The 27,992-nt window shown below is 37.6% G+C and overlaps 1 protein-coding gene across 8 annotated transcripts in view; it reads left to right on the forward strand.

Annotated features, from left to right (window-relative positions):
* CNTN4 (contactin 4) overlaps positions 1-27,992 on the forward strand; it is a 975,811-nt gene that overhangs the window by 771,263 nt on the left and 176,556 nt on the right. For all 8 annotated transcript variants that reach the window (XM_050781395.1, XM_050781393.1, XM_050781400.1 and 5 more), the window contains 3 exons: positions 4,605-4,802; positions 20,834-20,936; positions 24,543-24,727. In XM_050781395.1, coding sequence (XP_050637352.1) covers positions 4,605-4,802; positions 20,834-20,936; positions 24,543-24,727 — 486 coding nt within the window. The remainder of the gene's footprint in view (positions 1-4,604; positions 4,803-20,833; positions 20,937-24,542; positions 24,728-27,992) is intronic.

Genomic DNA, 27,992 nt, shown 5'->3' on the forward strand with positions numbered 1-27,992 from the left:
TTTGCCACTACTGGGATATGACTCAGAACATAATGAAGCATAATATAGCTCTAGAAATAAATTGGTGTCAAGAACAATTAAAGAGCCACCATCCAGAGAATTCTGATTGATCATTTGGGTAATTTGTTCAGTGAGTACCTGGATTTGAAAATTGCTTGATTGGTGTCTTCTTTTAAAAATAACAATCATACATCATTTGTTGTTGGCTTAGAGATACAGAAAAAAAAGAACCAATTAAGAGAGCTTCAGAGTTCATTTCCAATAGACTTGGATGCTGCAAACCAAAAAAACCATTGCTAGGCCTTTCTTCTTTAATGAGTATCACAATACAACTAGCCTCAGTATTTTTCAATTGAGCACCAGAAGTTTCACAATCTATTTAATATATTGCATTCCAAGTATCTGTTTACTCAGTTGTTACAAATTGCCAATGGGACAGAAACTGTCTGTCACTTCCAGAGCAATTAGTGTGTGAAAACTTATCAAAAGAAATCTGTCAAGTTTGAGTAAGTATAAATATTGCATGAAAGTCCCTAAGGAAATCAAACTGAGTGGGATACACTTTTGCGAGTTGTAGCACATAAAAGTTTATTTTGTTTTATTTACTTGGCTTTATTTTTCAGAATGTTGATAGCGTTTCATGTAACCCAATGGATTACTGTTTTGCTCTGATAAAAATAGGTTTTGGTTCTTAAGGGAAATCTCAATTGTCTTTTGAGCGATAGAACAATACCAGATCTTGATTTCAAATGTCAAGAGCGCTTACTTTTTCCTAGATGGTACACTGGGATGAGAGTTAAGCTAGAACGAGTAGGTTATAGTCTGCCTCACCCCTTTTTGGTGCTCCAACCTTACCCATTCTAGACCTCAGAATTTTCTTATCTTTTAAATGAAGAAATAGGACAAGCAATTCGTTGCCTATGTTTTAGTTTTACTACACTTTTTGCCTGCTTTGATGTCTACATTCTCATTACATTATATTCCTCCTGCTCCTTCCTGATTGCCCTGAAGACATAAACAAGTAAAACTACAATATTCCAGGTGGTGATATTTGATTGAGAAAAGAACTAAGTTAATGTCTTAGTGAGAGATTTCCCCTGTTTTAGGAGCTTAGTGCTTAGCCCAACATGTTCTCACCAGTACACCAGCCAAGACTTTTCTGCTGACCTTTCCACTTCAGGACAGGACTCCACGGTCTTTACAAACGTCAGACGTTGAACCATGTTGATTAGGTTCCTTAGCATCTTCTGTTTGAGGTTCTTCTTGGCAACTATGGTTTCTTCTTTTTTTATTTCAGCATAAGAAATGGTTACACTGCTATATTGTTATTACAATTGGGGAAACATTACAACTTTAATTCAACATTTTGTTGTTGTTGTTTGTTGTTCTATTTAATGTTAATGATTTTGCAGAAACTGAAGTAATACAGTTAATAATCCTTATATTCTACTTATTGTTTTTTGAATTGAACTAATTGGTACAGCGTTTCCCAAACTAGGTTTTTTGAGCTATGGGGGTTAGGTGGTTGTGGTGGTGGTAATTCCATGAGCAAATAAGTTTGGATGCTTAAACACTCTCTAAGGAGTTTCAAGGACATTGGCATGTCAAAATCTCTTGCCAGTCCTGAAAGAAAAAAGTTAAAACTCCATTTTATTTTGTTTATCCAGTACTTCTCAAAGTAATTTGATCATGTAACCCTTTGAGTTTTAGGGATGTGGGGGTAGAAAACAAAGAATTAATCATCAAAGACCACTGTTTAGGAAATGCTGCACAAGGCACTTCTGGGTGTTTGCATCTCTCACTAAGTTACTTAAGTCACATAAACAGGGAAGCCAAAGGAATCAACTTATTTTTAATTAGATCAAACCGCATGTTAATTGAATAAAAAAGTTTTACTTCTATAATGATTAACCTGGTGAAGTGCAACACCAATAATAACATCTGTACAGCCCTTTAGAGAGTTCAAAGTGCTTTCACATAATCAGATCCTCACCACGTACCTGCATCACATTTTTAATTGTCCTCATTTTATGGACCAAGAAACTGAAAATGAAGTTTAAATGGCTTCCCTTATGTAACACAGACTTGAACTTTAGTCTTACTTCGTTGTTGTTGTTGTTGTTCCTCTCCAATTAGAAAAATAATGAAGCAGATGCCATTTTCCCAATATCGACTTTCTAGTTGCTAAATGAGTCTCCTGCAGAATTCAGAGAGCCTTGCAGCCAGTAGCCGCTACTGAGAGTTCTGAAAAATATTGCAGGGAAAAAAAAAAATCATTTCCTGGCCGGGTGCGGTGGCTCACACCTGTAATCCCAGCACTTTGGGAGGCCGAGGCAGGCGGATCACCTGAGGTCAGGAGTTCGAGACCAGCCTGGCCAACATGGTGGAACCCCATCTCTACTAAAAATACGAAAATTAGCCAGGTGTCGTGGTGGGCACCTGTAGTCCCAGCTTCTCAGGAGGCTGAGACAGGAGAATTGCTTGAACGCAGGAGGCAGAGGTTGCAGTGAGCCAAGATCAAGCCACTGCACTCCAGCCTGGGCAACAAAGAGCAAAACCCCATCTCAAAAAAAAAAAAAAAAAAAAAAAAAAAAAGGAGTTTCCTGTATTTGCTTTCAACTCTCCTTGGAGAAATGTGGGTTGATTAATATTGTGCTGGTAAATTACATTCTAACTTCCATCATGTGACTTTGGAGGTGCTAATTTATACTTAAAACTCTCTTATAAATAATTAGGAGATAGGAAATCTTCTCATTTTGCATAGGAGAAAGTTGAGGTGCTGAGAGATGACTAGGTTTGCTTGAAACTCACCTATTGAGTACGTAAGGAGTGCATTGCTATGCTGTTTGTTAAAAGCCTACCATACAGGATAGTACTTCTTCACAATGTATTATAGGGGCTTTTCCTCCCCTAGATTTTTGTTTCTTGAGGAAGTAACCAGCTTTCTGGAAAGCACTTGCGTATTTACACTGAGTATCCTCTTGACATCAGCATGGGGTTACTTATAATTACATGCACATTCGTAAATAAAATGATTAGCCATTCTCATATAAACATAATTATATCATTCTAAAATAATACATGTGGAAACGTTATAATCCAGTGACAAAGGGAAAACAATCTGCATGACCCTTCCTTTGTGTGTAAACAGTGGATTATTAAGGCAGAATATGCTTCCTGTTGCACATTCAGTTGTTGAGGTCAAGTACAATTGGGACACATTGAAGGATTACAGTACAAAAAATGACTTTTACAGTAATTAGCGTTCTCTCTACAAAGCTGAAGTGACCTTTCTGCTATTTTCCAAGGACACTTTATACATTTAGGCTTTAGCTTACGATCATATGAAAAAGTGACATATAAGAACTCAGCCAACTAGTTCTGAAACCAGAGGCCCCATTGCATTTAGTTGTTCCCTCACCCTCCCCTCAACAAAGTAATTTTTGAAGATAAAGTGGGACATGTTGGCTAATCAGTGCCAGTAGCTAGTATATCACTTCTCTAGCTTTGGACAAATCTGGAAATTACACTTTAAAGAGAGGAATCATGGAATGCCTGGAGGTGAAGCAGTTTGATTTCCTTGGAGCACGATAGTTCACTGCAGCAAATCATTTAAACTCACTGTCATTTAGCGGTCTTCTCTGAAATGGAAAGCATGGGATCATGTGGTCCTTCATAAAACATTTACCTAATTCTTATAAAAATTGGAACTTTCAAAGGAATGTTTTCAGATACAACTGCCTATTAAATTCATCCCGCTGATATTATGGGATAAGTGTCTGTGAAAATGTTGCTCTTGTATCACTGTTTCATATCCACTCCCTCATGGATCTAATTTTTTTTAATACGATGTATATTTGTGGAATCAGTCAACTAGTCAGTCATTGTGTACTTAATGAGTATTTGCCACAGTATTAAACTGCTCTCTTACTAAAATGACGGAAAAGTATTCAACCTCACAAGTGAGAAGAAAGAATTTGAGCTGATAGCAGGAGGCATTGGAAGAAGACTGCACTGAGACTCAGGAATTATTCTGTTTCTAACTAGAGCTAAGAATTTGAATAAGTTACTCTGTTCCTAGGTGCTAGTTTCTCAGTTAATGGAAATAAAACTATCAAATATATTGGAAAGCATAAAGTACTATGCAAGTATGGGGCATTATGATGTAATATAACAATTACTATCTATAAAACAAAATAAATGAACTAAATAGTTTCCAGGGTGGCTTCCAGCATTACTATATCAAGATTATAGACACCCTGGGTCTGTAATTTGAGCATTACTGAATACATGTTGCATAGTGCCTGACACATGATTAGCAAACTATAAATGCTTAGCCCTTGACTTAAAGAGGTTGGACATCACTTAATCAGCTATCAGTGGATCTTTTACTTCTCTGGAAATGAAACCTTATTGACTAATAGTAGAAAGGCTGGTAAAATGCCATAGGGAACTGTGATTACTTCCTATCTATATTTAGTAGGCTGAAAAAGAGTCATTGGGCAACAGTATATAAATTTTTAACCTGATCATTTCTTTCATGAAAACAGTAGAGTTCCAGTGCCAAAAGACATATTTGTAATGAAGATTTTTTTTACTTTCAGAGTTGAGTTACGCCTGGATCTTCAATGAATATCCTTCCTATCAGGATAATCGCCGCTTTGTTTCTCAAGAGACTGGGAATCTGTATATTGCCAAAGTAGAAAAATCAGATGTTGGGAATTATACCTGTGTGGTTACCAATACTGTGACAAACCACAAGGTCCTGGGGCCACCTACACCACTAATATTGAGAAATGATGGTGAGTTTTCTAAGTAATTTTGTTAATTTTGTTTTTTGCAATCACAGGATGAATGTGAAGGTATGTTATGTTATTGGCTCACAAAGCTTTATTGTCTAAATTAAAGGTAAGAAAAGTTTAATGCTGCCTATATTTGGTACCCATATTTTCTCCACTTGTGTAAGAAGAGATAAACCCATGAATCCATTTTGGAAAACTAATTAGAAATCTAATTGCTAATCTCAACAGGAATAGAATGAGGATTTAGGTGAATATAAATAACAAAGGAAGGTATTTCTTGTTTCTCTCCCACTTAAACTGTATACACAGTCAGAATGAAGTGAAAGATTGAACAATTAGCTCATTAATCAATTATATGTAATTTAGTATTCTGTGTCAATTGTCCAAATAACCTCTGGATTTACAATACTGAAAGCATAGTTCCCACCACAGTGAAATGTAGACAAAACAAGGCTTATTTGAGACAGAAGTTTTAATTCCCCACAGTATTAGAATATTTCAAGAAAATATATGAAATTCATATATTCTTAATTACCTAAATGACTTAACAATGTGTAGTAAAAATCACCGTGTACTTTGTAAAGACAGCCGTGTATGCCAAACTCTAGGAGTACCATGCCCTTTCCCACCATGGGTTTTTATATATGCTATTCCCTCTTCTTGAAATGCTCCTCCTTTCCTTAGTCCTCTCCTCTCAGCTTCTCCCTTGGATAACTGATACTGGTTCTTCCAGTTTCTTCAAAGATATCACTGTTTCCAGGAAGCCATCTCTGCTTGCCCACGCTGCCACCCAACCATGCTGTGTCAGGTACCTTCTATATCGAGTCTACGACCATACCCCCCAAGATCTCATAATTCTGCATCACAATTGTCTGTGTGCTTCACTGTCTGTCTTACTAGCAATTTGCCTTTTTTAAAGCACATGTAGTACCTTAGTCACATACACCTCTGCTGCACCTGGTTTAGCGCCTGATACATCGAAGATTCTTAATAAATATTTATTGAATAAATTTAAACAAAGACATAATTAAGCCCTTCAAGAAGGGCTGATATCATGATTTAAGCAGTCATAGTGGACATGTTCAGGTTTCTATTCGTTTAAAATCCTTTTACTGTCTAGTACACATTCAGATCTTCCATTATGAACAGTAATGACTAGACATCACACGAGTGAGGATACTATCAGACAAAAACATTAATAGCAAACATCTATTTGACATTTAATATGTGCCTAGTCACTGTGCACAGAATTGTGTGTGAATTATCTCATTTAAATCTCAAGCAATTATATGATAAACATTCTCTTTTGCAGATGGGGAAACTGGGGCTCAGCCACATTCATTAAAAATTAATGGCTCCAAGATTTCCACCCAGCACCCATGTCTTAACTGACTCCAGAGCCTGATATCTTAAACCCTCACAGTGCTTCCTTGCATTATACTATAACAACTCTTATTTGAATTTATATAAGAAAAACTTGACACATGCAAGACTGGAACTCAGATTTCTGTTCCCCAAGTTTGTTACTCTTTTCCTCTGTTTCGTCACTGAACTTTGTGCCTAAGTGAGTCTCTGAACCTGAACCTTCCAGAACAGAGTATTTACAGACTAAGCAGCTCTGAAGAGAGGGTCTGAGCATCCTTACTACATAGACTATATGTGGAATTTTCAAGCAAATAATTTAGATTTTAACTATTCATTTATTCATCCATTTAACATACATTTATTTAGAACTTGCTGTGTGACAGCCACTATGCTGAGTGCTGGTAAACAGGAGGCACTTGCATTCTTCTGGGGGATGCAGACACAAAGAAACAAACAAACATAAACAAAACCAAAAATCCTATTATTTTAGATAGCAGTAAACCAGTATGATAAAATAACAGCTCTGTGGTGTGGAGAGGGGGCACAGTGGGTGTCTACTTTAGACAGCCATAGAAAGCCTTTCTAAGGAAGGGACACATGAGCTGAGACCTGAAATAACGAGAAACCAGCCCTCTTAAGATCAGAGGGCGGAGCTTTCCGGCTGAGTTAACATCATGCAAAGGCCCTGAGGCCTGAAAAAAAGCACTCAGCATGTTCAGGGAACACGAAGAATGGTGCATGGTTGGAGCATACTGAGCAGGGTGGAGAGTGGATAGAATTAAGGTTAAAAGAGAGTCAGGGGCCAGGACATGGAGGCCATAGAGAAATTACCAGATTTTACTTCCTGTGCAGTGAGAAGCTGTTAGAGAATTGTATGCAAAAGAGTGATTTATGTTTTTAAGAAGATTGCTTAGCTGCTATGTGGAAAATGGACTTTCAGAAAACAAGAGCGAAAACTGGAAATCCAATCAGAATACTACTGCAATTAGTTCAGTTGGGAAATGATGGCGGGTTAAACTAGGGAGTAACAGCAGAGAAGGACAGAAATGGATTCAGGATATAGTTTGCTGGTAAAGCTGCCAGAACCTGCTCATTCCTTAAATGTGGGAGATAGTGGAAGAGAAAATCAAGGATGACACATAGGTTTCTGACATAGCAGCTGAGTGTATGGGAATGCCCTTTACTGAAGTGGTTTTACTACACAGGTTTGCAAGGGAAAAATCAAGAATACGATTTTAAGCATTATTAAGCATTAATATTAAGCATATTTTAAGCATTACTATTTTAAGTTATGTACTTGTAAAACCAAATACATAACTTCTCCCTTGGCAATGGGAAGAATTATTTGTTTTGTGCTTTTTTGGCCATCTTTCTATCATAACATTCATCTGGAATATTCAAATATGTCGGCTTGCCTTCCCTACCTCGCTCACATTATGATCAAGGAAAGATCATCATTTTCATTTGACTTTATACTGCGCTTCAGCACAGTGCTTGCCACATGGCAAATGTTAAATTAATATGTTGGATTGAGCTACATTATATTAAATAAAACTGAAAATTCTTATCAGCTTACAGAGAAAAGTAGGTAAGGTACTAGCTCTGTCAAAAGCTATCAGTGCTATCTCTCCAGACTGACAGATGAAGAAACTTTCAAAAGATATGCTCCAGTGGCATTTTGTAAGAAATCACTTAAAAATACAGCCCCTCTGGCTTCTACCCAAATGCACTTATGCCAGAATATCTGTTCAGTGGTATTATCTGTTTTGGTCTATCAAGTCACAGATGTAATTACATATTGACTTTGATATACTGTGACATAGCCAGGGACAGACGTCACACAGAACTGCCTCTTCAAAAAATAAGAAATAAACATTCAGGAGCATGAGCACTCCAGAATCATCATGTACACTTAAAACTGGCAACAACTCTGCCTTTTCCCTGGCTTTTAGATTTGTCTTGATTTGTCTGGTATATCTTCATAGAGATGACAAATGTTTTGTATTAAAATATTTTATCACAAAGTTAGCAGACTAAGGATCTCATTCTTCAGCCATTAATGCCCACTCATTCTTAATTTCCATGAGCATTGCATGGTGAAAATTCATGTCTTTTCCATTAACACTGGAGTACATAAAATGGACACTCAAACTGTGTTACTAAGCAGAAAATAGGTGATTTAATTAGCTGTTTTCTGAAGGTGAGAGAAAAAGGGAAATATAAATCAAGGAGAGATTGCAAAATAAAGAAGACATTCTTGTTAAAATCTATTCTGTGGCAGTAAAATCAATGAAATTCTCTCTCTTCAAGATATGGGATTTGGTGACTGTATATTAGACTGATAAGTGCAAGGCGAGTATAGAATTTTTACAATCATTTTGATCATTGAAGCACACTCAAAATTTCACATCATCTGCCTGCCTCAGAAAAGGAAAAAAAAAAAAAAAAAAAAAAAAGCAAGGCAAAGGAGTTTGAAGCCTGAGCTGAACTAATTGCTAGACTTGTCATTTCCCTTGCTAAGAGCACATGTAGCCAGGATAACTGTATTTCCCCAATATTGAGCTTGTTTCCTGGGCATTTCAGCTAAGCAGTCTAGACTATGATTCCTTATTTGTAGCCCAAGAGGCCATGGTGAGTCATAAAAGGTGAATAGTGAACCTTGGCTCAGTTCCTGATACAAATGAGGTGTGATGAGTTCCATGTCTGTTCACTGACCATTTGCCACTCACCCCAGTCCTGCAAAACCCTGGGGCTCCCTGTTTGCTTTTCCCCAGCTCTTCACATGGCTCACTCCTTCCTACATCTCAAATGATGGCTCCAATGTGGGGCCAGGAGGTAAGGACACAAGCCATGAGGATCCTGGAGCCAAGTAGTCCAGGCAGAGTTCAGCCTCACCATTTATTAGCCATGTGGCTTTGGATGTGTCAGTTTAACCTCATTGTACTTGGTTTCTCATCAGTCAGATAAGGGTAACAGCATCTACCTCAGATAGTTATTTTGTATGTTGTAATTGAAAGTGCTTTGAACAGTGACAGAAGTATACCATCAATAACTTTATTACCTAAAATATGATCAACAAATTATATTTTTAAAAGACAGATTACAATAGTGTATAGACCTTATTATTATTCTTTTTTAAAATAGTGTATAGTGACAGAGAAAGGTGGAATAATACTCTCCAAAGTGACTAATGATGTTAAACTCTAAAGTGTTTAACTTTTAGTGGTAAAGTTTGATTTTTTTTTCTTTTTGCTTGTCATTATTTTTCTCACTTTTCTAAAACATAGAGTTTTCAAATTTTTAGAACATTGTTTGATAAAGGGGTTATACCCAGATTATTGGACCTAATAGGCACTTAGAGATCACCCAGTTTTATATCTTTATTTTTTGAGAAACAAGGGAACTGAAGACCAGAGAATTCAGATAAGAAAAGTGGTGTCAGGACAGATTCCTGGTCCTTGGCCATCATACTATTTCACTGAGGTTCAGAAAAGGCTGTTTGGGCTTTAGATTTATACATTTGCTTCATTTCTTTTGCTTCATAATTTTTGAGAATTTTAGAATTATTTCAAATGACTGTTATTTTGCAGTATTCACTTCTGGGACACATAAAAATATGAGTTGTTAGACATATGTGAGAAAAATTTTTATCAGAGTTTATAGTTATTTATCCAGATATTTTAAAATCTGCTTTGAGAAGATAACTGATTCGAGAAGGTACACCTGTTGCTTAGGAATCATGAGAGGGAAAAATTATAATTGGGAAGAGTATATCATGGTTATTATTACTACAGGTACTAAAGTAGTCCATTGATCCTTTTTAGCCCAGCTCTTGGTTATAAATAGTGCTGAGCCTGCTATGTTATATGCTTCCTGCACAGATCTCAAAGAGTTATCCCTAAATTTCCACAAACAAAGGTAACAGACCACTCATATAGCATAACTACTAGAGAAATAGTAGTCTTCGATGATAATCATATTGGCTCTTTCTTCTGTCTTTAGGCACTTATATGGCTGTCTCGAAAATAGCTTAACATGAAAAGAATTCGCAGAGATTAGGACAGTCTTGAGAAAATGAGATAATGTCTGTTACACTGTTTATGCACATTACATTACATACACAGGTACATAATGTAGCATGAAAAATCATTGTTTAGCCTTTGCCTTTTTTTTCTGTTTTTCTGGAGACTGGTTGGGGACTGGTTTGGTAGGTTTTAAAAAAATTTTTTTTGCTTATTAGAACAAAGATAAATGTTTTTTGCTTATTAGAACAAAGATAAATGTGTCTGTCTGATAGGTCCATGCATTGCACAGTGATTGTTAAATATTTTTGAATATTAACCCTAATTGGAACTCCACATAGAAGAGATGCTACAAAACAAGGAACAATAAGATTATCGTATCTTAGAGTTTCAAACTCCCTCTTTCTCTGTACTCTCTCTCTCTCTTTCCCTTTCTCTCCTGCATTTCTATATTTACATAGATTGTTAAGCATATACATTTTGGATATAGGTATGCATATACAAACCAGATATATTGTCTTTGGAGGTTAAAATGTAAAGTTAACTTTTTTAAATGTTTATTATACTTCAATATAAAATTAAATGTTTAAAATGTTTATGTATATTCTCAAATATAACTGAAATAACTGACCATGTTTTCCCAAGTCCTCACTCATTTTCCACAGCCTAATTTAGCCATGAAAACAGTGAATAACAGCAACTTTGAAGTATTTAATCTTCTCATCTTAAATCAAACTTTCACCCAGTAGGAAAAAGCCAAAATGATGACCTCAGCATCCTTCAGTTTCATGACTTTTAGTCATGTCCAGGACTAAAAGTCAAGAGGGAAAGTAAAGGGATTCTGGGGTATAGTCCCAGACGTACCCGCGGCCCTCATAAGACAAATCATACCATTTCTTTGGTCCTTAGTCTTCTCAGCTATAAAAAAAAGGTGATTTATAATAAGTTCTATCTAAAGTTTCTTCTTGTTGTCTTCAAGGATTCCAGTCACAACTTTCTAGCCTACTTAACTCCAATCTCAACATTTGCCCAAATCAGATAATATCAGGTTTAACAGACAGATGCTGTTCATTGGATCAGATTTCTTACCAATGCTGACAACTGATCCCTGCAGAAAACTAGGTGCATTCAGTCTTTCAGTCCACAGCATGCCATTTTGTGAGCCTTCACCTCAATGACCATTACACCTCCTAGTGGCTCAGAAGACTACATTCCCCACAAACTTAAAAATTTAAGACCAAAGAAGCCTTTTAAAATAGAAAGGAAAAAACTCAAAGATTCTGAAATAATATTATTGCAGCATCATGCATCCTCCATTATGATCCTGACAACTGGTAACTGTAAACTTTCCTAATATTGCTCCATGCTACATTAGATCCTCAACTGGGCATCAACAACCACTATTTTTCTTCATGAAAAGACAGCTTTATTTGCAGGCCACTTAATTAACCTAGTGGGTTTTTGAACCCAGTCGTTTAGGAGATCTCTTCTAGATTGGAGACGTGATCTGCAACCCTTTATTGATGACCTGGCATTTAGACAGGCAACAGGTAGAGATATGCCTTCCACTTAGACATAATTTTATATTATTTAAGATCTAGAGTTTATACCAAAACACTGCTTTATTTTACTCTCACTTCTAATTGCAACCTTTGTATGGTTTTGTCACAGCAATCATGTCTTGTTTTTAATTCTCTAACAACATCGCAGTTGAGGATCTGTGGGCGTAAAACATGTTTTATGAGGAGAACATCTAAATGACTAAAGGATGTGAGATATTTTGCTAAACTGCCATTGCTAATCTGATTTAATAACATCTTAATGGCTCTGGATGTGTTGAAGGTTTGACAAGCTTAGGAACTTGGCAGTCAGCTTTAGACCTCTAGCATAGCCGATTCCATTTCAGGTCCATGGGGGCTAAAGGTCTTGGATGGCCATTTGGCTACTCAGTTAGGAAGCATCTGTTAAGTGCTCATTGTGTGTGGCACTCTGTGAAATAAAAAGACATGATTTCAGCCCATGGGAATTAGAGAATTCCAAGTTAATGAAGGGTCTAAAGTTTCATTCTTTATTGGAATTATTGAATTGAGTTCTGAATAATACATTTATAGAGGGACTTAAAATGAAAGAGGGAAGGAGAAGTGTTTAACCCAGAATTGAGTTGACTTGGGGCATTCTTTTGATCATGCATTTAACCAACAAATCTTCATTCAGTATCTGTTCTCTACTTGGCTCTAGAGATGCAAAAGTCTTTCTCTGCCCTCATGGATTATAGCCTGGCTGAGAAGCCTAATTGCAGTTAGAGGCAGGAGTGGGGCCATACTCAGGGGAGAGTAGAGAATTAAAGCATATTCACTTAAGTTTCAATTTTGGTAAGCACTACCATGGAGCAGTGAAGGGTACAGTGGAATCAGGTGTATAATCACAGCTTAAAGGTGAAGAAAACTGGCCTGATCTTGGGAATCAACCCAGGCTTCCATGAAGAGTCAGACAATCTAAGAGAAAATAAATAATTCCAGGCAGTGGGCACATTATTTGCTTTAAATAGGAATCAGCAAACTCTTTCCCGCGGGCCAATCTTGCCTGTGGCCTGTTTCTGTAAATAATTTTTCTATAGAAATGTTGGGTATTCTTGGCTAGTTCCTAGATTCTCTATCATTTTTGCTGTTATAGTAAGTTGTGTCTTATCCATTTGTTTTTGTTTGTTTGTTTGTTTTTTGAGATAGAGTCTCCTTCTGTCGCCCAGGCTGGAATGCAGTGGTGCAGTTTTGGCTTACTGCAACCTCTGCCTCCCAGGTTCAAGCAATTCTCCTGCCCCAGCCTCCCGAGTAGCCAAGATTATAGGCATGTACTATCATACCCGGCTAATTATTGTATTTTTAGTAGATACAGGGACTCACCATGTTGGCCAGGCTGGTCTCGAACTTCTGATCTCAAGTGATCCTCCAATCTCGGCTTCCCAAAGTGCTGGGATTACAGATGTGAGGTACCACACCCTGACAGTTGTATCTTATCTTTAATCACATTATCTAATTAGCTGTTGCCTATATATGGAAGGTACCGTTATTCTTGTGATTCAGTATTTGGCAAGCTTGCTAAAATTTCTTGTAGTTCTAATAATTTGTCTGTTGATTCTATTGATTCTCTCAAACTTTGCTATCGTCTCCATTTCCTCTAAGCCAAGGATCAGCCAACTAGCATTTATTGGCCCACCACCTATTTTTGTAAATAAAGTTTTATTGGCACACAGCCATTCCCGTTTGTTTACCTTTTGGCCATGGCTGCTTTCCAGCTACAATGGCAGAGTTGAGCAGTAACAGGACTGTATAGCCCACAAAGCCTAGATAAAATTCTTATTATCTGACTTTTTACAGAAAAACTCTGTTAATCCTTGACAAAATGATATCATTAAATATCTGAAGACGGTCCATTAAAATACTTGTTATTTGTGGCTCCGAAGACTTGAACTGGGACCAACATGTACAGAGATAGTGTTTAGTTCAATACAACATGGATAACTTTTTAGTAGGAAAAGTATAGGAGTACTTCCTTCAAGGAAGGTAAAAGTTGGCTTAAAAGATGACATTATAACTAATTGCCCAAACCGGAAACTATTAGCTCATTACTTCAGGAATTCAGGAAAACCAGGACCGTCCAGTGCAGGCAGAGGTATTTGGCCTCTCTGCCTGTAAATGAGACAGTCTCTTGGAAAAGGTTATCTCTGCATTTTCAATATTGAAAAGGAAGGAAGGTGGTGCAGGTTTGATTAAAGTCAAATCATAAGATTTATTTTCATCTCTCACAGGTCTGTGAGGATACCTTAAAACCTTGACTATAAGAGGTGATGTACAACCTTGAGATACCTTGCCTCTCCTCTTCAGCAGTGGGGAGGCAGTTGTCTCAACACTTGTCTCAACAGTTGTTGCCTCAAACTCTGGGAATTCACCTACTGGATGGTGGTGGTGGTGGTAGAGATAACTTGGACAGTCCACTAGAATCTGTATGTCTCCTTCAACCCAAGGGGAAACATGCCTTTTTTCAAAAGCGCAAAATGGTAAACACAGTCAAGTGAATTTGTATGACTAATCAGATATTTCCAAATATTTTTAGGTTAGTGATACATACATCATATGACTTGTTTCCCAAGAAAGTCAATGTGGAAACTTTTCATAAAACAATTTTTGCCTTTTTTTTTCAGTAGAAAATCCCACTCTGTGGAAGTTAGTAAATGTTCCTTCTGTAGTTAAATTTAGTAAGCACAGATTCCAGCTAAGGCAGGTGTTGGCAAAAATCTTATGGCACGCAACTCTGCAAACTGGTCTCCTTCTGCCAACAGAGTGCTCTGCAAATTGTAATTAAACAAGCACGATGTGTTGCTGATTTCTCTTTCATATTCTCTAAATTGCCAGTTGTTTTGTTAAATTCTGCATTCTTACAGACATCAGCATCAACTTTAATAATTACCCAGGTTTTGAAAGGGATACAGTTGCCACAAGTTCTTCTACAGAGTCCAGACTCTGGATGGACTTTGTCCCTCAATTTGGGTCTCCATTGCTAGTACTCTCCCAATGACTAGCCCTTAGGATATGTTTATTAATGTTAGGTGGAGCTTCTTGCTTTTGCTCATAGTTGGGAAAGTTGTTCTCAAAGTGTATTCTTCAGACCAGCAGCATCAAAATCACCTGGGACTTCTTAAAATTGCAAATTCATAGGCTACATCTCAACCCACTAAATCAGAAACTCAAGCCTTTCAGTTGATTTAAAGTTTGAGAACCATTGCTTTAGGAAAAATACTTAAGAACTGCCCACCATGTCTTCCTCATGAAATCACCTCTTTTGGTTATTCAATAAACAATTAGTTATTGCCTGCATATGCCCCATTACTAAGCCATGTGCTAAAAAAGAGTAGCCTATGAATGTCATGATTATAAGGATCAGATCTGTGTTATCCACAGTGTGCCCCCATTTCTAGGCACAGCACGTGGCTTATGATTGGTGTCAAATGAATATTTACTTATTTAATTTATTGGAATATTAATACAACTAAGCCCCTGTCTTCTGAAGACTTTGATGTATGGAATTTCAAGTGCTGTAACCTTCATTGCTATTACTGTATCTCTCTTAATCCAAAGAACATAAAACATTGGCAATGAATTTTAATGAATTAAGACATTTTTGCTTTATGCATAAAATTATGTTAGGTGTTTTTATTTAGAATTGAAAGCAAGAGTTGTCTTTATGGGCAAATCATATATTTCATATAGCAGAGAAGTATGGCTGAGGTTGTATATCTTGGTTGAACCAGACTAAATTATATGTGTTCCTTACTTCTACTTTGCCTTGGTTATATAGATCTGGGTAGGCCTTTACATCTTCCCACCTTTTTTAATAGTTTGAAGATGAAAAGGAGGTTCTGGAGCAATTCCATCAATGTTCGCAGTCTTTTAGCCTAATCATTATGTAAATCACCAGAGCAGCTGTGCACCAATTAATTGCGAAAGTGTACAGGTGGTCAGCAGAATGACTTGAAAAATGCACTCCTGTTTTAAGGGGCCTTTCATTTCTTAAAAAACAAAAAAGGCAACAGCTTTTAAATTTAATGCAGAAAGTAAACGCCAAAATGGTTAAAATAAAAAAATAGTAAAATAACAACATAGCCTGTGCCAGTTGTAACCAAATTAAATGGAACAGTTCACAGGTGTTCCAAAACAATGTTCATAATATAGTTGAAGAAAATTGCTTCTCTCGTTTTTATGACTTTAATACTAGGACAATCTTTATATACAATGAAAAATTTTTAAACAGCAGTGAAATGATGCCATTTTATCTCTGATCCTTCTCTTTATGTACTGTACTACTGCTATATATACAGATTAATCTGTTATTACTGATGACTCTGTTATTCACACTCCTATAGCCATAAATATGGATCACTGTGTATCAACTCAGAAATCACTCTGTGTGACTAGATAAACAATGTATACAGATCATTTTAGTAAAGAATGATCTTAAGTTAGTGAACTTGTACTAGAAGCTACAATTATACTTCATAAATGACTTCTATGCCTGGAAAGAAGTATATGTTTGACTTAATGGCTATTATATATCACAGCATAAACACTGCATTCCTACATCTTTTCCTCCCTTCAACAAATCCTTACCCATCACATTTTTTCACATATTACTTGTATTGGGCTAAGATTTGTGAGGGATACAGAAAAAAATGAGAAGAATTTCTATCTCTAAAGCAGGTAAGAGGACAATAGAAGAGATGCTCTGTGTGTGTGTGTGTGTGTGTATGTGTGTGTGTGTGTGTGTGTCTGTCTGTCTGTCTAGCTAGCTAGCTATAAAGATGATAGGAAACAGCATTGCTATTTAAGAGGTACCCTGAAATTTATATGTAAAATGTTTTATGTCAGTAGTTACTTACTGAACACCTACAAGTGAAGAGCCTGCAATGGAAGTTAGGAATACAGCTATGAAAAAGACAAACACATTATTTGGTGTTATATGTTTTGCCATCTAAATGGAAGGCAGACACTAAACACATAATAAATGAGAATTATAAATTGTGATAAGTAACATGACGGAAGCAAGACAGTAGTAGAGAATAACTCTTACTTTGTATGGGCATGAAAATATGCCCAGACAAAGACTTGCATGTAAACGTTCATGGAAGTATTATTGGTAATAGCTAAAAGTGGAAGCCACCCAAATGCCCATCAACTGGTGTTATGGGTTGAATTTTGTCCCTCAAATAGATATGGTGAAGTCCTAACACCCAGTGCCTCTGAATGTGACCTTAGTTAGAAATAGAGTCAGCATAGATGTAATCAGCAAAGATAAGGTCGTGGTAGGGTAAGATGGACCCTAAATCAAATATTACTGGTGTCCTTCTAAGAACACAATGGGAAGAAACACATACACAGAGAGAATGTCACGTGACAACAGAGGCAAAGATGGAGTGATGTGACTATAAGCCAATGAATGCCAAGGATTGACAGCTACCACCAGAAGGTAGGAAAGATTCTTCCTAGAGTCTCAAAGGGAGCATGGCCCTGTCAACACCTGTATTTATGACTTCTGTCCTCTAGAACTATAAGAGAATAAATTTATTTTGCTTAGGGCCACTGAGTCTGTAATGCTTTGTTAAGGCAACTCTAGGAAACTAATACAACCAGCGAATGGAGAAGGAAAACGTGGTATATCCATACAGTGGAATATTATTCTGCAATAAAAAGGAACAAACTACTGGTACATGCTACAACATGGATGAATCTTGAAAACACTATGCTCAGTGAAAGAGGCCAGGCACAAAAGACCGCATATTGCACAATTTAATTTATATGAAATATTCAGAAAAAAGCAAATGTATAGAGACAGAAAGAAGTTAGAGGTTTCCCAGGACTGAGACTGGGAATGGGGATTACTTGTGAATGGGCATGAGGCATCTCACTGGGGTGATGGAAATGTTCTAAAACTAGATTGTGGTGATAGTGGCATGACTCAGCAAATTTGCTAAAAGCCATTGGATTGCGCACTTAAAATTCGTGAACATTTTAGTATGTAAATTATACCTTAAAAACTTGTTTTTCAAAAAATTATCAATGGAAACAGACAAAGGTAGAAGTTTTTATAATTTGAGTCATTTAAAGACCACTGTTGGCTAGAGAGTAGGGCCTACAGAGGAGAGGGGAAGGCAGTAAGTAGGCAAAGGATTCTGGGAGAGCAGATGTTCAGTTTGGGCCTAAATAGGCAGGATTTTAGGACGTGGAGATAACAGTTCAGGGATCTGGGACATTGCGTCTTCTGCAGGGCCAATGATATTTTAGTTCTTTCAAACAAGGCCGTGTGACATATATTTGCTCCTTGGTGTAATTTTCATGACCGGATTAGATAAACACAATTTTATATGTGATATTTATAGACAGAGAGAGGCTGGGAAAAAAACCTGATGACTTCTAAGACCTCCTTGGCCCTTGTATTTTAACCTTATTGTCTCATCTCCCTGAAACACATCATACACTGCAGTGCAGGCTGTCTTGATTCCCTGGGAAGACGAAAGACCTCTTTCTCTCAAGGCAATTCTTTCTTTAATTAACACTGCTCTCAGAGTATACAGCCATATACACAGCACTAAAAGGTGTTAACTTGCTCACTGCGCTCAAAGTCATACTACTGATATTTATGGGATGATGATTCAACTGTACGGGCTGTTTGTTAGCAAGTTCAGCAGCTGTGTGTGAATATTGTTGTTAGTATGCACTGAGTCTTTACCAGGCCAGCTTTGTGCAGATGCTCAAAGAAAGGCAAGCCCAGACTCAGGGGCAAGAGAACTCAGACAGCAGAGGCTGGCCAAAAAAGGAGGAATGATTTTGTGACTGAACGTGTCAAGCTTGGGTGTAATGTATTTTAACTTACTTTTGTAGTGTTATTCATTTCATGGTGAGAGGCCGTTGTAAGATATTAAGATGAGGAGTCAGGGGCCTGGGTTTCAACACTGACTGGTTTTCTGTGGGACTAAAGACAAACCATTTAACTTGTGAGATTACAGCCTTGCTTGTAAAAGAAAAGGATAGATTAGAATTGTGATTTTAACCTATGGAGGGATAAGTGTCCCTTCAAGAATAGGTTGCTAACCATGGATACTCTCCTTAGAAAAGTGTGCATCAAGTAGGAAAATAATACCAAGATTAAGGTCGCTGAACCAAATGATATCAAAGGTCCCTTCCAAATCCAATACTCCTTGTCATTCCAGGAAAGGAAGAAAAATGAAAACAACAACAAGAAGAACAATTATGTTCAAGTTTGCACTTTTAACAATGTACCTCACAGCAAACTTAGCTAGACTGTATGTCATCAGACATTCAGGGTTGATTCTGTTTTTCACAGTTTGAGGAGATCCTCTTGATGCTTCTCAAACTCTGAAATGGCTGATGAAAAGGGTCACCTCAGTGGAGTGCAGTGGCTTATGCCTGTAATCCCAGCACTTTGGGAGGCCGAGGCAGACAGATCACCTGAGGTCAGGAATTCAAGACGAGCCTGGCCAACATGGTGAAACCTCATCACTACTGAAAATACAAAAAGTAGCCATGTGCGTTGGCACGTGCCTGTAGTCCCAGCTACTTGGGAAGCTGAGGCACAAGAATTGCTTAAACCTGGGAGGCAGAGGTTGCAGTGAGCCAAGATTGCACCACAGCACTCCAGCCTGGGCAACAGAGCAAGACTCAGTCTCAAAAAAAAAAAAAAAAAAAAAAAAAAGAAAAAAAAAGGCAAGTATTCACCTCTGCAGAGTGAGTGAAATCATTTCTTTTGTGATTGCACCTGTCCCCCATCCATTTTTTGTCTTTAACCTTTTTTTCTAAGGTTCAGTCTCTTTTTTCCTCTGACTATGGGAAGCCTAAAGGAAAGATGAAATGGAGAGCCCTATCTTTTTGTAGTAAGCTAAGTAATTCCAAACTCTTTACGGGCACAGTTGAATCAAATATCATAAAAAATGACCAGAAATGGAATAAGAATAAATGTATTAGAACCATTAGAGCAGTGGCAAATGGAGTCAAGAATATATTGATAAGAAATAATTGATAAGGCCAGGAGTGGTGACTCATGCCTGTAATGCCAGCAATTTAGGAGGCCAAGGCAGTTGGATCACTTGAGGCCAGGAGTTGGAGACCAGCCTGGCCAACATGGTGAAACCTCATCTCTACTAAAAATACAAAAAAATTAGCTTGGCCTGGTGGTGCAGAACTGTAGTCCCAGCTACTCGGGGAGGCTGAAGTAGGAGAATCGCTTGAACCTGGGAAGCAGAGATTGCAGTGAACCAGGATCCTGCCACCGCACTCTAGCCTGGGTGAGAGAGTGAGACTTCGTCTCAAAAAAAAAAAGAAAAGAAAGAAAGAACTGATAAGTATTTCATTACAAAGCATGGACTTAGTTTGTTAGACTGTGTTACCTTGGGCATAATTGTACAGTCATTTTCCAGGATATAGGAAAAGTGGGAGAATATGACCCTCTAAATAAGTTTGCCATTGGCAAGATAGGTATAACTTAAGTGTTTTCTACAGTTGTATCTTGTTATTCTTTTCTCACAGGTCCAAAATGTAATAAAAATACAGGCATTTGATGTTACATTGAATATACTAATTTATGATTCATTTATATTGGCCTTGGAAATGAAAGTAAAAGTTGTGGCCACAGAATGGTTACTCAGAAAAATTGTTTTGTTATATAGACATAATTAAGCATGCAAGTATTTTAAGTACTTTTATTAATAAATGTTACAAATTTTTCTGCAGTATGCTTCCAAAGAGATAATTTAATTTTCCTGATGACTAGCACTGTATCCCCTTCTCCTTTTTTTTCCTTAAGACTACCTTAAAACAATACTTTCGAGGGGCAAAGTTGTATGCATGGAGAGTTTAATCCAGGTAGATGATATGGTTCTGCAATACAAATTTTTCTGTAGCAGTAACTGGGAGAAGAGCCACAATTCATGACTGCTAGAGATAGGACCTGCTTTAAATGAAGGAATTAATTGTGCACATAATGATGTGTATGAGCATTCTACATTAACTGAAAAATGAGTTTTACATTTTATACATTTTAAAAGAATCTCCAAGACTTAGCTCCTTTATTTATTCACAGGAGTGATGGGTGAATATGAGCCCAAAATAGAAGTGCAGTTCCCAGAAACAGTTCCAACTGCAAAAGGAGCAACGGTGAAGCTGGAATGCTTTGCTCTAGGAAAGTAAGTTCTGGTTTGCATTCCTTCTTATCCTCGCTTCAGCTTGAGCAGGTATAGAGTTTTTCTTGCACTGTTCACAGTGATGGTTTCTGAGGTGACTGAAAAGCAGGTGAAGCCTTTCTCTTTGTAATTCTGTGTATGCATCTTGGATTCTGCACCCCACCATGGAGAGAGGACATGTAATGGTGCAAGAAGGATTAGGCTGCCACAACTGACATGGCCACAAAGGAGAAGAGAATGGGCAATTCTGAAAAAGTATTTTGTTATATTATTATGACCTGTAATGTGCATGCTGTCTAACCCAGAATGACAGGAAAACAGTGGCCTCCATTTGAGGTACAGTTAAGCTGACTATTTGGAAAAATATGGATTTTCATTTTGGCCCCAGTTTATAGAGGATGCATCAGACTTTTCTTGAATTTCTTTTTAAACTGTCAGTCTCTTCTCTCTACTTTGGATTTCCTTCTGCTCCGGCTAGAGATAGGTAAGACGTGTTATTCTCTAAGAGAGTCTGTTTTGCAAAGTTGTCCGAAAATTGTTTCAGTGTGGACTTTCTTGAGAAAAGCCTACTTAGAAACTAGTTAGCTTTTCCATGGAGAATATATCAGAGGGCATAAAGAACATGAAATGCACATCGGTTGGGATTTTTATTTGCCAGTAACCAGCAATAAAGATTTGGCATGAACAGTGTAAACTATTATCTGAAGTGAGAATTTTGATATCTTCTGTGGATTTCAATGATCCATGTCAGTCTTTACGCCGAGCCCCATCTATCTGACAAACCCATTACTAACTCTCTTTTTCCTGTGCCCACATGTTCACTAAGGCAACAACACTTTTTCTTTTTTTCTTTTTTTTTTTTTTTTTTTTTTTTGGTAGAGGCAGGATCTGGGTATGTTGTCCAGGCTAGTCTTGGACTCCTGGATGAGTTATCCTCCCAACTTTGCTTGTCAAAGTGCTGGGATTGTAGGCCCAAGCCAGGGAGCCAGGCAACACTAACTCTACCAATCCTTATATCAGCGTGTAATCTATTTTCTTAGGATTTTTGTGTTTTCCAGCAATCATAGGAAAGGTTCCTTTTTTCATTTTATTGTCAGTTCTAATAGAAAGGTTGTTTTGGTTTCCATGTGTTTTCAAGTCAGGACAGATAAGCTACAGTAGTATCTTTACTTTGGTACAGTACAATACAGTAGTAATTTTTTATGTCCTGAAAACTTATATTAAATAAATTATGACATAACTATAGGATTGAACATTCTACAGACATTAAAAGTCAACTTGCAAAACAACATTCAAGACATAGAAAATGCCCATGATTTATTGCTAAGAGAACAAAAGCAGATCGCTAACAGTATAATATGATTAGACTTTTTATTTTTATTTTAAAGTATTTATGCATGTATAAGCATTTATATATATATGAAATTAAAGATGCGAGCAGGTAACTGGGTAGTCTAGATATACATTTGATGACACCTTGAAAAATCATCTGTGAAGAAAGAGCAGAATTCACATTGTTCACACTTCAAAGGGGGTTATGAATGGAACTCTATTCACACTGTTTGAATAGTGCTGGAATAAAAACAAAAAACCCAAATTGGCTTCTTCAGTCTACACAGAAATGTTTGGGTATGCACATCCAGCTGCTGAAACACATCCTCATTGCCCACTTAAAAGCAGAAAGACTACGTCTCAATATGGTTATTTTTAAAGGCATATATTAAGTGCATATCTCATCAGTATAAAGACACCGATTATGTACTTTTCATAGAGCCTTTCTGCATTTTGAGTTAGTGTCTGTCTAACGAACTCAAATTATTCTAAAACAAATATAGTGGAGTTGATGGCTTTAATGTTTTAAATACCATCTCAGGTTTCCCAGAGAAGATTAGCAAGTCTTTAGTCTAATTACTTCTCTGTGTGTGTTTTTGTGAAAAATAAATAAGTAAATAATTGTATCCCCTGCCAGGAAGCCACAATCTTAAAAGCTGTGGTTAGCTCACTAAACCATTGATTTGCAGATTCAATGAGGCCCTCTCTGCAATTTAAGATATGTTCTAACAGTTATGGCAGTAGGATGATAGATGCCTTGAGAGTACATAAAGATCTCACAGATGGCATCCTTCCTTTTCTCACTATTTTAAACAGTTTCCCCAACCCATCTTCCAAATGGACTGCTATGAGTTGGTAAGCTTCTCAATATATAAATGACAAGGAGAAAAACCATGTTGTCCAAAACAATGTACCTCGAGTGAACCTATCCTCTATGTCAGCAATAGGTTGTGTCTCCCAAATTTTATGAGCTCATTATTTCTACTATCATTTATTCATTATTTGGGTATTTCTCAAAGTAGGGCACTTGCATTGTTGGTACATAGATTTATGGAAATACATTGTTTCTCTTATGTCTCACACTTCTGGTATTTTGTTGGGGATGTTGAAAGGCTGGTGTCACTGAGACTGTCATCTGGAAGGCTTACAGCCTCTCCTTCCTGGCAGTCTCAAGGTATTCACTCTTCTCGTAGGACAGCTCAGGGCTGCCATGAGACAGAAAGCTGAAGCTGCCAGTTTCTTAACACCTGAGCTTTGATCCTACAACATCTCTTCTGTCTTATTTATTAGTCAAAGTGGTTAAAAAGAGCTACCAGGCTCAAGGGGAGGGGACATAGACCTCATCTCAATGGGAGGAATGTGAAAGAATTTGCAGCTATCTTTAATTTGCCACAAATGCACATGAACATTTTTATTTTCATATTTTTATTTAGAAAAAAACATGTATGAGTGAAACCTCATCTCTACTAAAAATACAAAAATTAGCTGGGCATGGTGGCAGGCGCCTGTAGTCCCAGCTACTTGGGAGGCTGAGGCGGGAGAATCACTTGAACCCAGGAGATGGAGGTTGCAGTGAGCCAAAACTGCACCACTGCACTCCAGCCTGGTGACAGAGCGATACTCTGTCTCAAAAAAAAAAAAAAAAAAAGAAAACAAAAGAGAAAAAGGATGAGAAAACATATATGACATATAAAAATCTGTTTTTTTTTTCAATGATAATAGTGTTTAGGAACTAGATCACTTTTTTTTCCAGCCCCCGAGACAAAGTCTCGCTCTGTCGCCCAGGCTGGAGTGCAGTAGTACGATCTCGGCTCACTGCAACTTCCGCTTCCCGGCTTTAAGTGTTCAAGTGATCCTCCTGCCTTGGCCTCCTGAGTAGCTCAGATTACAGGCACCTGCCACCATGCCCAGCTAATTTTTTTGTATTTTTAGTAGAGACAGGGTTTCACCATTTGGCCAGGCTGGTTTCAAACTCCTGACCTCAAATGATCTGCCCACCTCGGCCTCCCAAAGTGCCAGGATTACAGGTGTGAGTCACTGTGCCCTGCCAGATCACTTTATTTAAAGTTAAGAAAAGTTATTTGATTTTAAGAACACTAAATAAATAATACTAGAGATGTGGATATGATTAAAATTGTAATGGAGATAGAGGAATGAATGAAATTTGCAAAACACTGCAAGCTTATATGTGTAGAACCAAGAAGGAAGGGGTTTAGGTTCAAATAAAAGGTTCAGTTTTCTCTAGTTTGATTCACTCCTTTTTATTCTTGCTATCAGTCCGGTACCAACTATTATCTGGCGAAGAGCTGATGGAAAGCCGATAGCAAGGAAAGCCAGAAGACACAAGTCAAATGGAATTCTTGAGATCCCTAATTTTCAGCAGGAGGATGCTGGTTTATATGAATGTGTGGCTGAAAATTCCAGAGGGAAAAATGTAGCAAGGGGACAGCTAACTTTTTATGGTAAGTGTATGATTTCAGTTTATCGTTTGTAGTACTACAGAACTTCCTGATATTGAAATCATAAGCTGAGAGGCATTCAGGCATTTTGGGAGAGATTGTGCAGCACAGGATTATGTGAAACTCATGGTTTGCTCCATAATTAGCCCTGGTTGATTCTGGGTGTGGAGAGTGAGGGTAGGGGGCAAGGATGTTGATGGAGCAGAGAGGAAGACATTAGGCTGATGTGTTTGGAGGATGGATATTAGTGTGAACACACTTGCAAAGAAGTCTGTTTTTTCTCTTTGCTCAAGCTGTAAACCTGACACAGGAAACATTTTATTATTCCTGCTCCTGATTTATCTTTTTTTAAAGCTCTGTGCTTTTCTTCATTAGAATTTTGATTTGAGGCTTGTGTTAATCTTTTGTAATTGCTCCTATTTGGTAGCAATTTAATGTGGTACCATGAACATTTCAAAATGCAAGCTGTCCAAATTTAGTTCTTATCAGAGTGGAATGTGACAAATCTCTCTCACCCCAAAGACATTTTATGTGCAGCTGCTCCTATTCCAATCAAATCATGAGCATTGATCCAAATAATATAAATGTAAAACCACTAGCCCATGGTCATTATTGAGACCATCTTGGAAACCCTGTTAGGATATTGATTTGAAATCTAGAAAAGGATTTCATTGGATAGACATTTTGAAAGCAAACTGAGTTCTGCCAAATTGGAGCATGCCAGAATCCCATCTGTCTGGGATACAGAAAACAAATACTATAGGTTGATAATTATTTAAGAATGGTTTAAACAAACAACAATGCATATTAAAATAATGAGAGTAGTTCTAAAGCTTTAAATGTTCTTCTTTCTTGCAGTGATTGATCCCACAAAAGTCTATTTATTTCACTAATTCTTCTTATAAAGCATTTTGGTTTTAAGATATGACCAAAGTTCTAAGCCCTCCAGTAGAAAGAAGGGGACCCCTCATGGCTAAGGGGGAGGGGCCAAATTAGCATTGAAAAATGAGTTCTTGGCCATGATGGGAGGGTAATGTCAGACACATCTGGTTATACCCGCTCCCTCGCTAACAGCAATGAGCCTTTCTTTCCTAAGGGCTAAATACAATCTAGCCCTTTGAAAAGACTCCATCACTGATATCAACCACCCACCTGATGCTGCCCCTTATTTTTTGCCTGATAAAAGACCGCCAACACAGAATGGTTCTGTCATTCTAGGGAGGATGTGCTATGAGGGGTTTCATGTCCTCTGGTCTACGTTTTGACATCGCAGAGCCAAAACCTCCACCCTCAGATGCTAATACTGCCATTTTTCATACCCGAAACCCATGAAGGGTTGCACATGCAGATGGTTCTCCTTTCATAAATATCCATGACTTCTCCTATGACTTATTAAATTTGTATATTCATATGTACATATGTATATATTTCATACACAGAACCCATGAAACTCAGTTGCACAAGCACATGTTTCTCCTTTCATAAATATCCATGACTCCTCCTGTAGCTTATCAAATATGTATATTAGGCCACTCCATTCAGCACAAATTCCTGTTTGTTCCCTTTGCTCCTCCTTCGAAGTGCCAGTTTACAGCTTCTGACCAAGGGAGGCTACACTTCCTAGCCTGTCAGAATGGCCACCAGGCAGGCTAATAAAGCTCTGTCTTCCAAAAAGAAAGAAAGAAATGCAAGGAAGGAAGGAAGGGAGGGAAAAGGAAAAGGAAAGGGAGGAAGGAAAAAAAGAAAAAACAAAGAATTCTGATCGATAATCACATAACGTTTTTTAAAAGCTTGATTGGAAACTGGGCGGAGATTTCCACTATCAGCCAGCCTTCAATGACCTCCCCTAAGTGACTCCCAGCATTTTGGACTCACGTTCCCCTGATGCAGCTTCTGGGGCGGGAGAACACACAGAGTGTAGAAAGTGTTAATACTTCACTTGATGAGCTGGGCAATAGCTGTTTGAATAAATCTGCACTTCTGTTTCATCATTCGTCTATCTTCAAGAATATTAGAGGACTGACTCTACTCATGCCAGATGACAGACTTGATATTTAATCTTTGCTTTCCTCTTAAACTGTCATAGTTGGTATCTTATTTGATGGGTTGTAAAGCAAAAGACACCACAGTTAACTGACTGCAAAAATACAAGACTGTAAGTTACAGATTTATTCAGTGAGATGCTATGGCTGTGTATTTTTAACTGTTTAGGTCTCATTTTTCTCACCAATGTAATAATTATTTTTTCTATAGCAAATAGGGACAATCTGTAAATATTCAGGTAATTGGCCAACGTTTTCTCTTTTTTCTTAGTTGAATAGTCTCTTCAGTTCAGTGGTGGCTGCTCCTAAATGTTATTTGAGTAGCTTAACTAATTGAATAAAGTCATTTTAACTTTCATGATTTTCTGTTAAGTGAAATTCCTGTTCTCAGTATGTTAAACTGGTATGAAATTTTCTGTAGCCAGGGGTTGGTATACTGCTTTCCTGTGGGTTAGAGGTTTCCTGCACTGGAAATAGAGCACCCCAGGGTTACTGTTATGGAAAATCTACTTTGTCACTGGCTCCCAGCCCTGTGCAGGGAAATGTTTTTTTTCAGGGATCCTGCCCTGGAGATGAAAATCAGGTTCTAACAATGTTTCCTTTTTAAATGGAGTTATCTGCAGCCATGCATGGGAAAAAGAGCAGAATAAAATAAAATTTGCCTGCTTTCTGAAGATAACTCAGCCTTACTTCACTTGTCAACCATGCTTGGTATTAAAAACTGTCAGATCAGCTGACTTCCATAGCACTTGGCTATTGCATTTATGTTTATTATTTTGTTTTTCCTTATCTAGCATATCAGTGACAAAAATTATCTAATTGTTTTCACTGTCACAGTCACAGGAGAGCTTAATTATACATGAGCACTTGGCTGTCATCTTTTTTCCTCACACTTTTTTCTGGTCTGGGTCTTCCCAGTGCTGTGTTTGTAATATCCAGCTGCACAGGCCTCCTATTTAAATGAATTATTATAATTAAAATCACCATGTAGATCATAAAAGGCGAAAGAGTACCCCAGTCACTTATCCATGAACATTCTGTCTTTGTTGACAAGAATTTCTTACAACACTAAGGTGTGCTGCACTTAGGGATTATAAACCATGGGTTTGAGCTTAGAAACCTGCTTCTTTGGGTTCCAAGTTTATTGCATTCATCAGCTGTCCACTTCAGCAACCACAAGTGTGCTAACTCCTATTCAGGGTTGGTAAAATGGCCATTTTTTTCCT

The sequence above is a fragment of the Macaca thibetana genome, chromosome 2, assembly GCF_024542745.1.
Source record: "Macaca thibetana thibetana isolate TM-01 chromosome 2, ASM2454274v1, whole genome shotgun sequence".
Lineage (NCBI taxonomy): Eukaryota > Metazoa > Chordata > Mammalia > Primates > Cercopithecidae > Macaca > Macaca thibetana.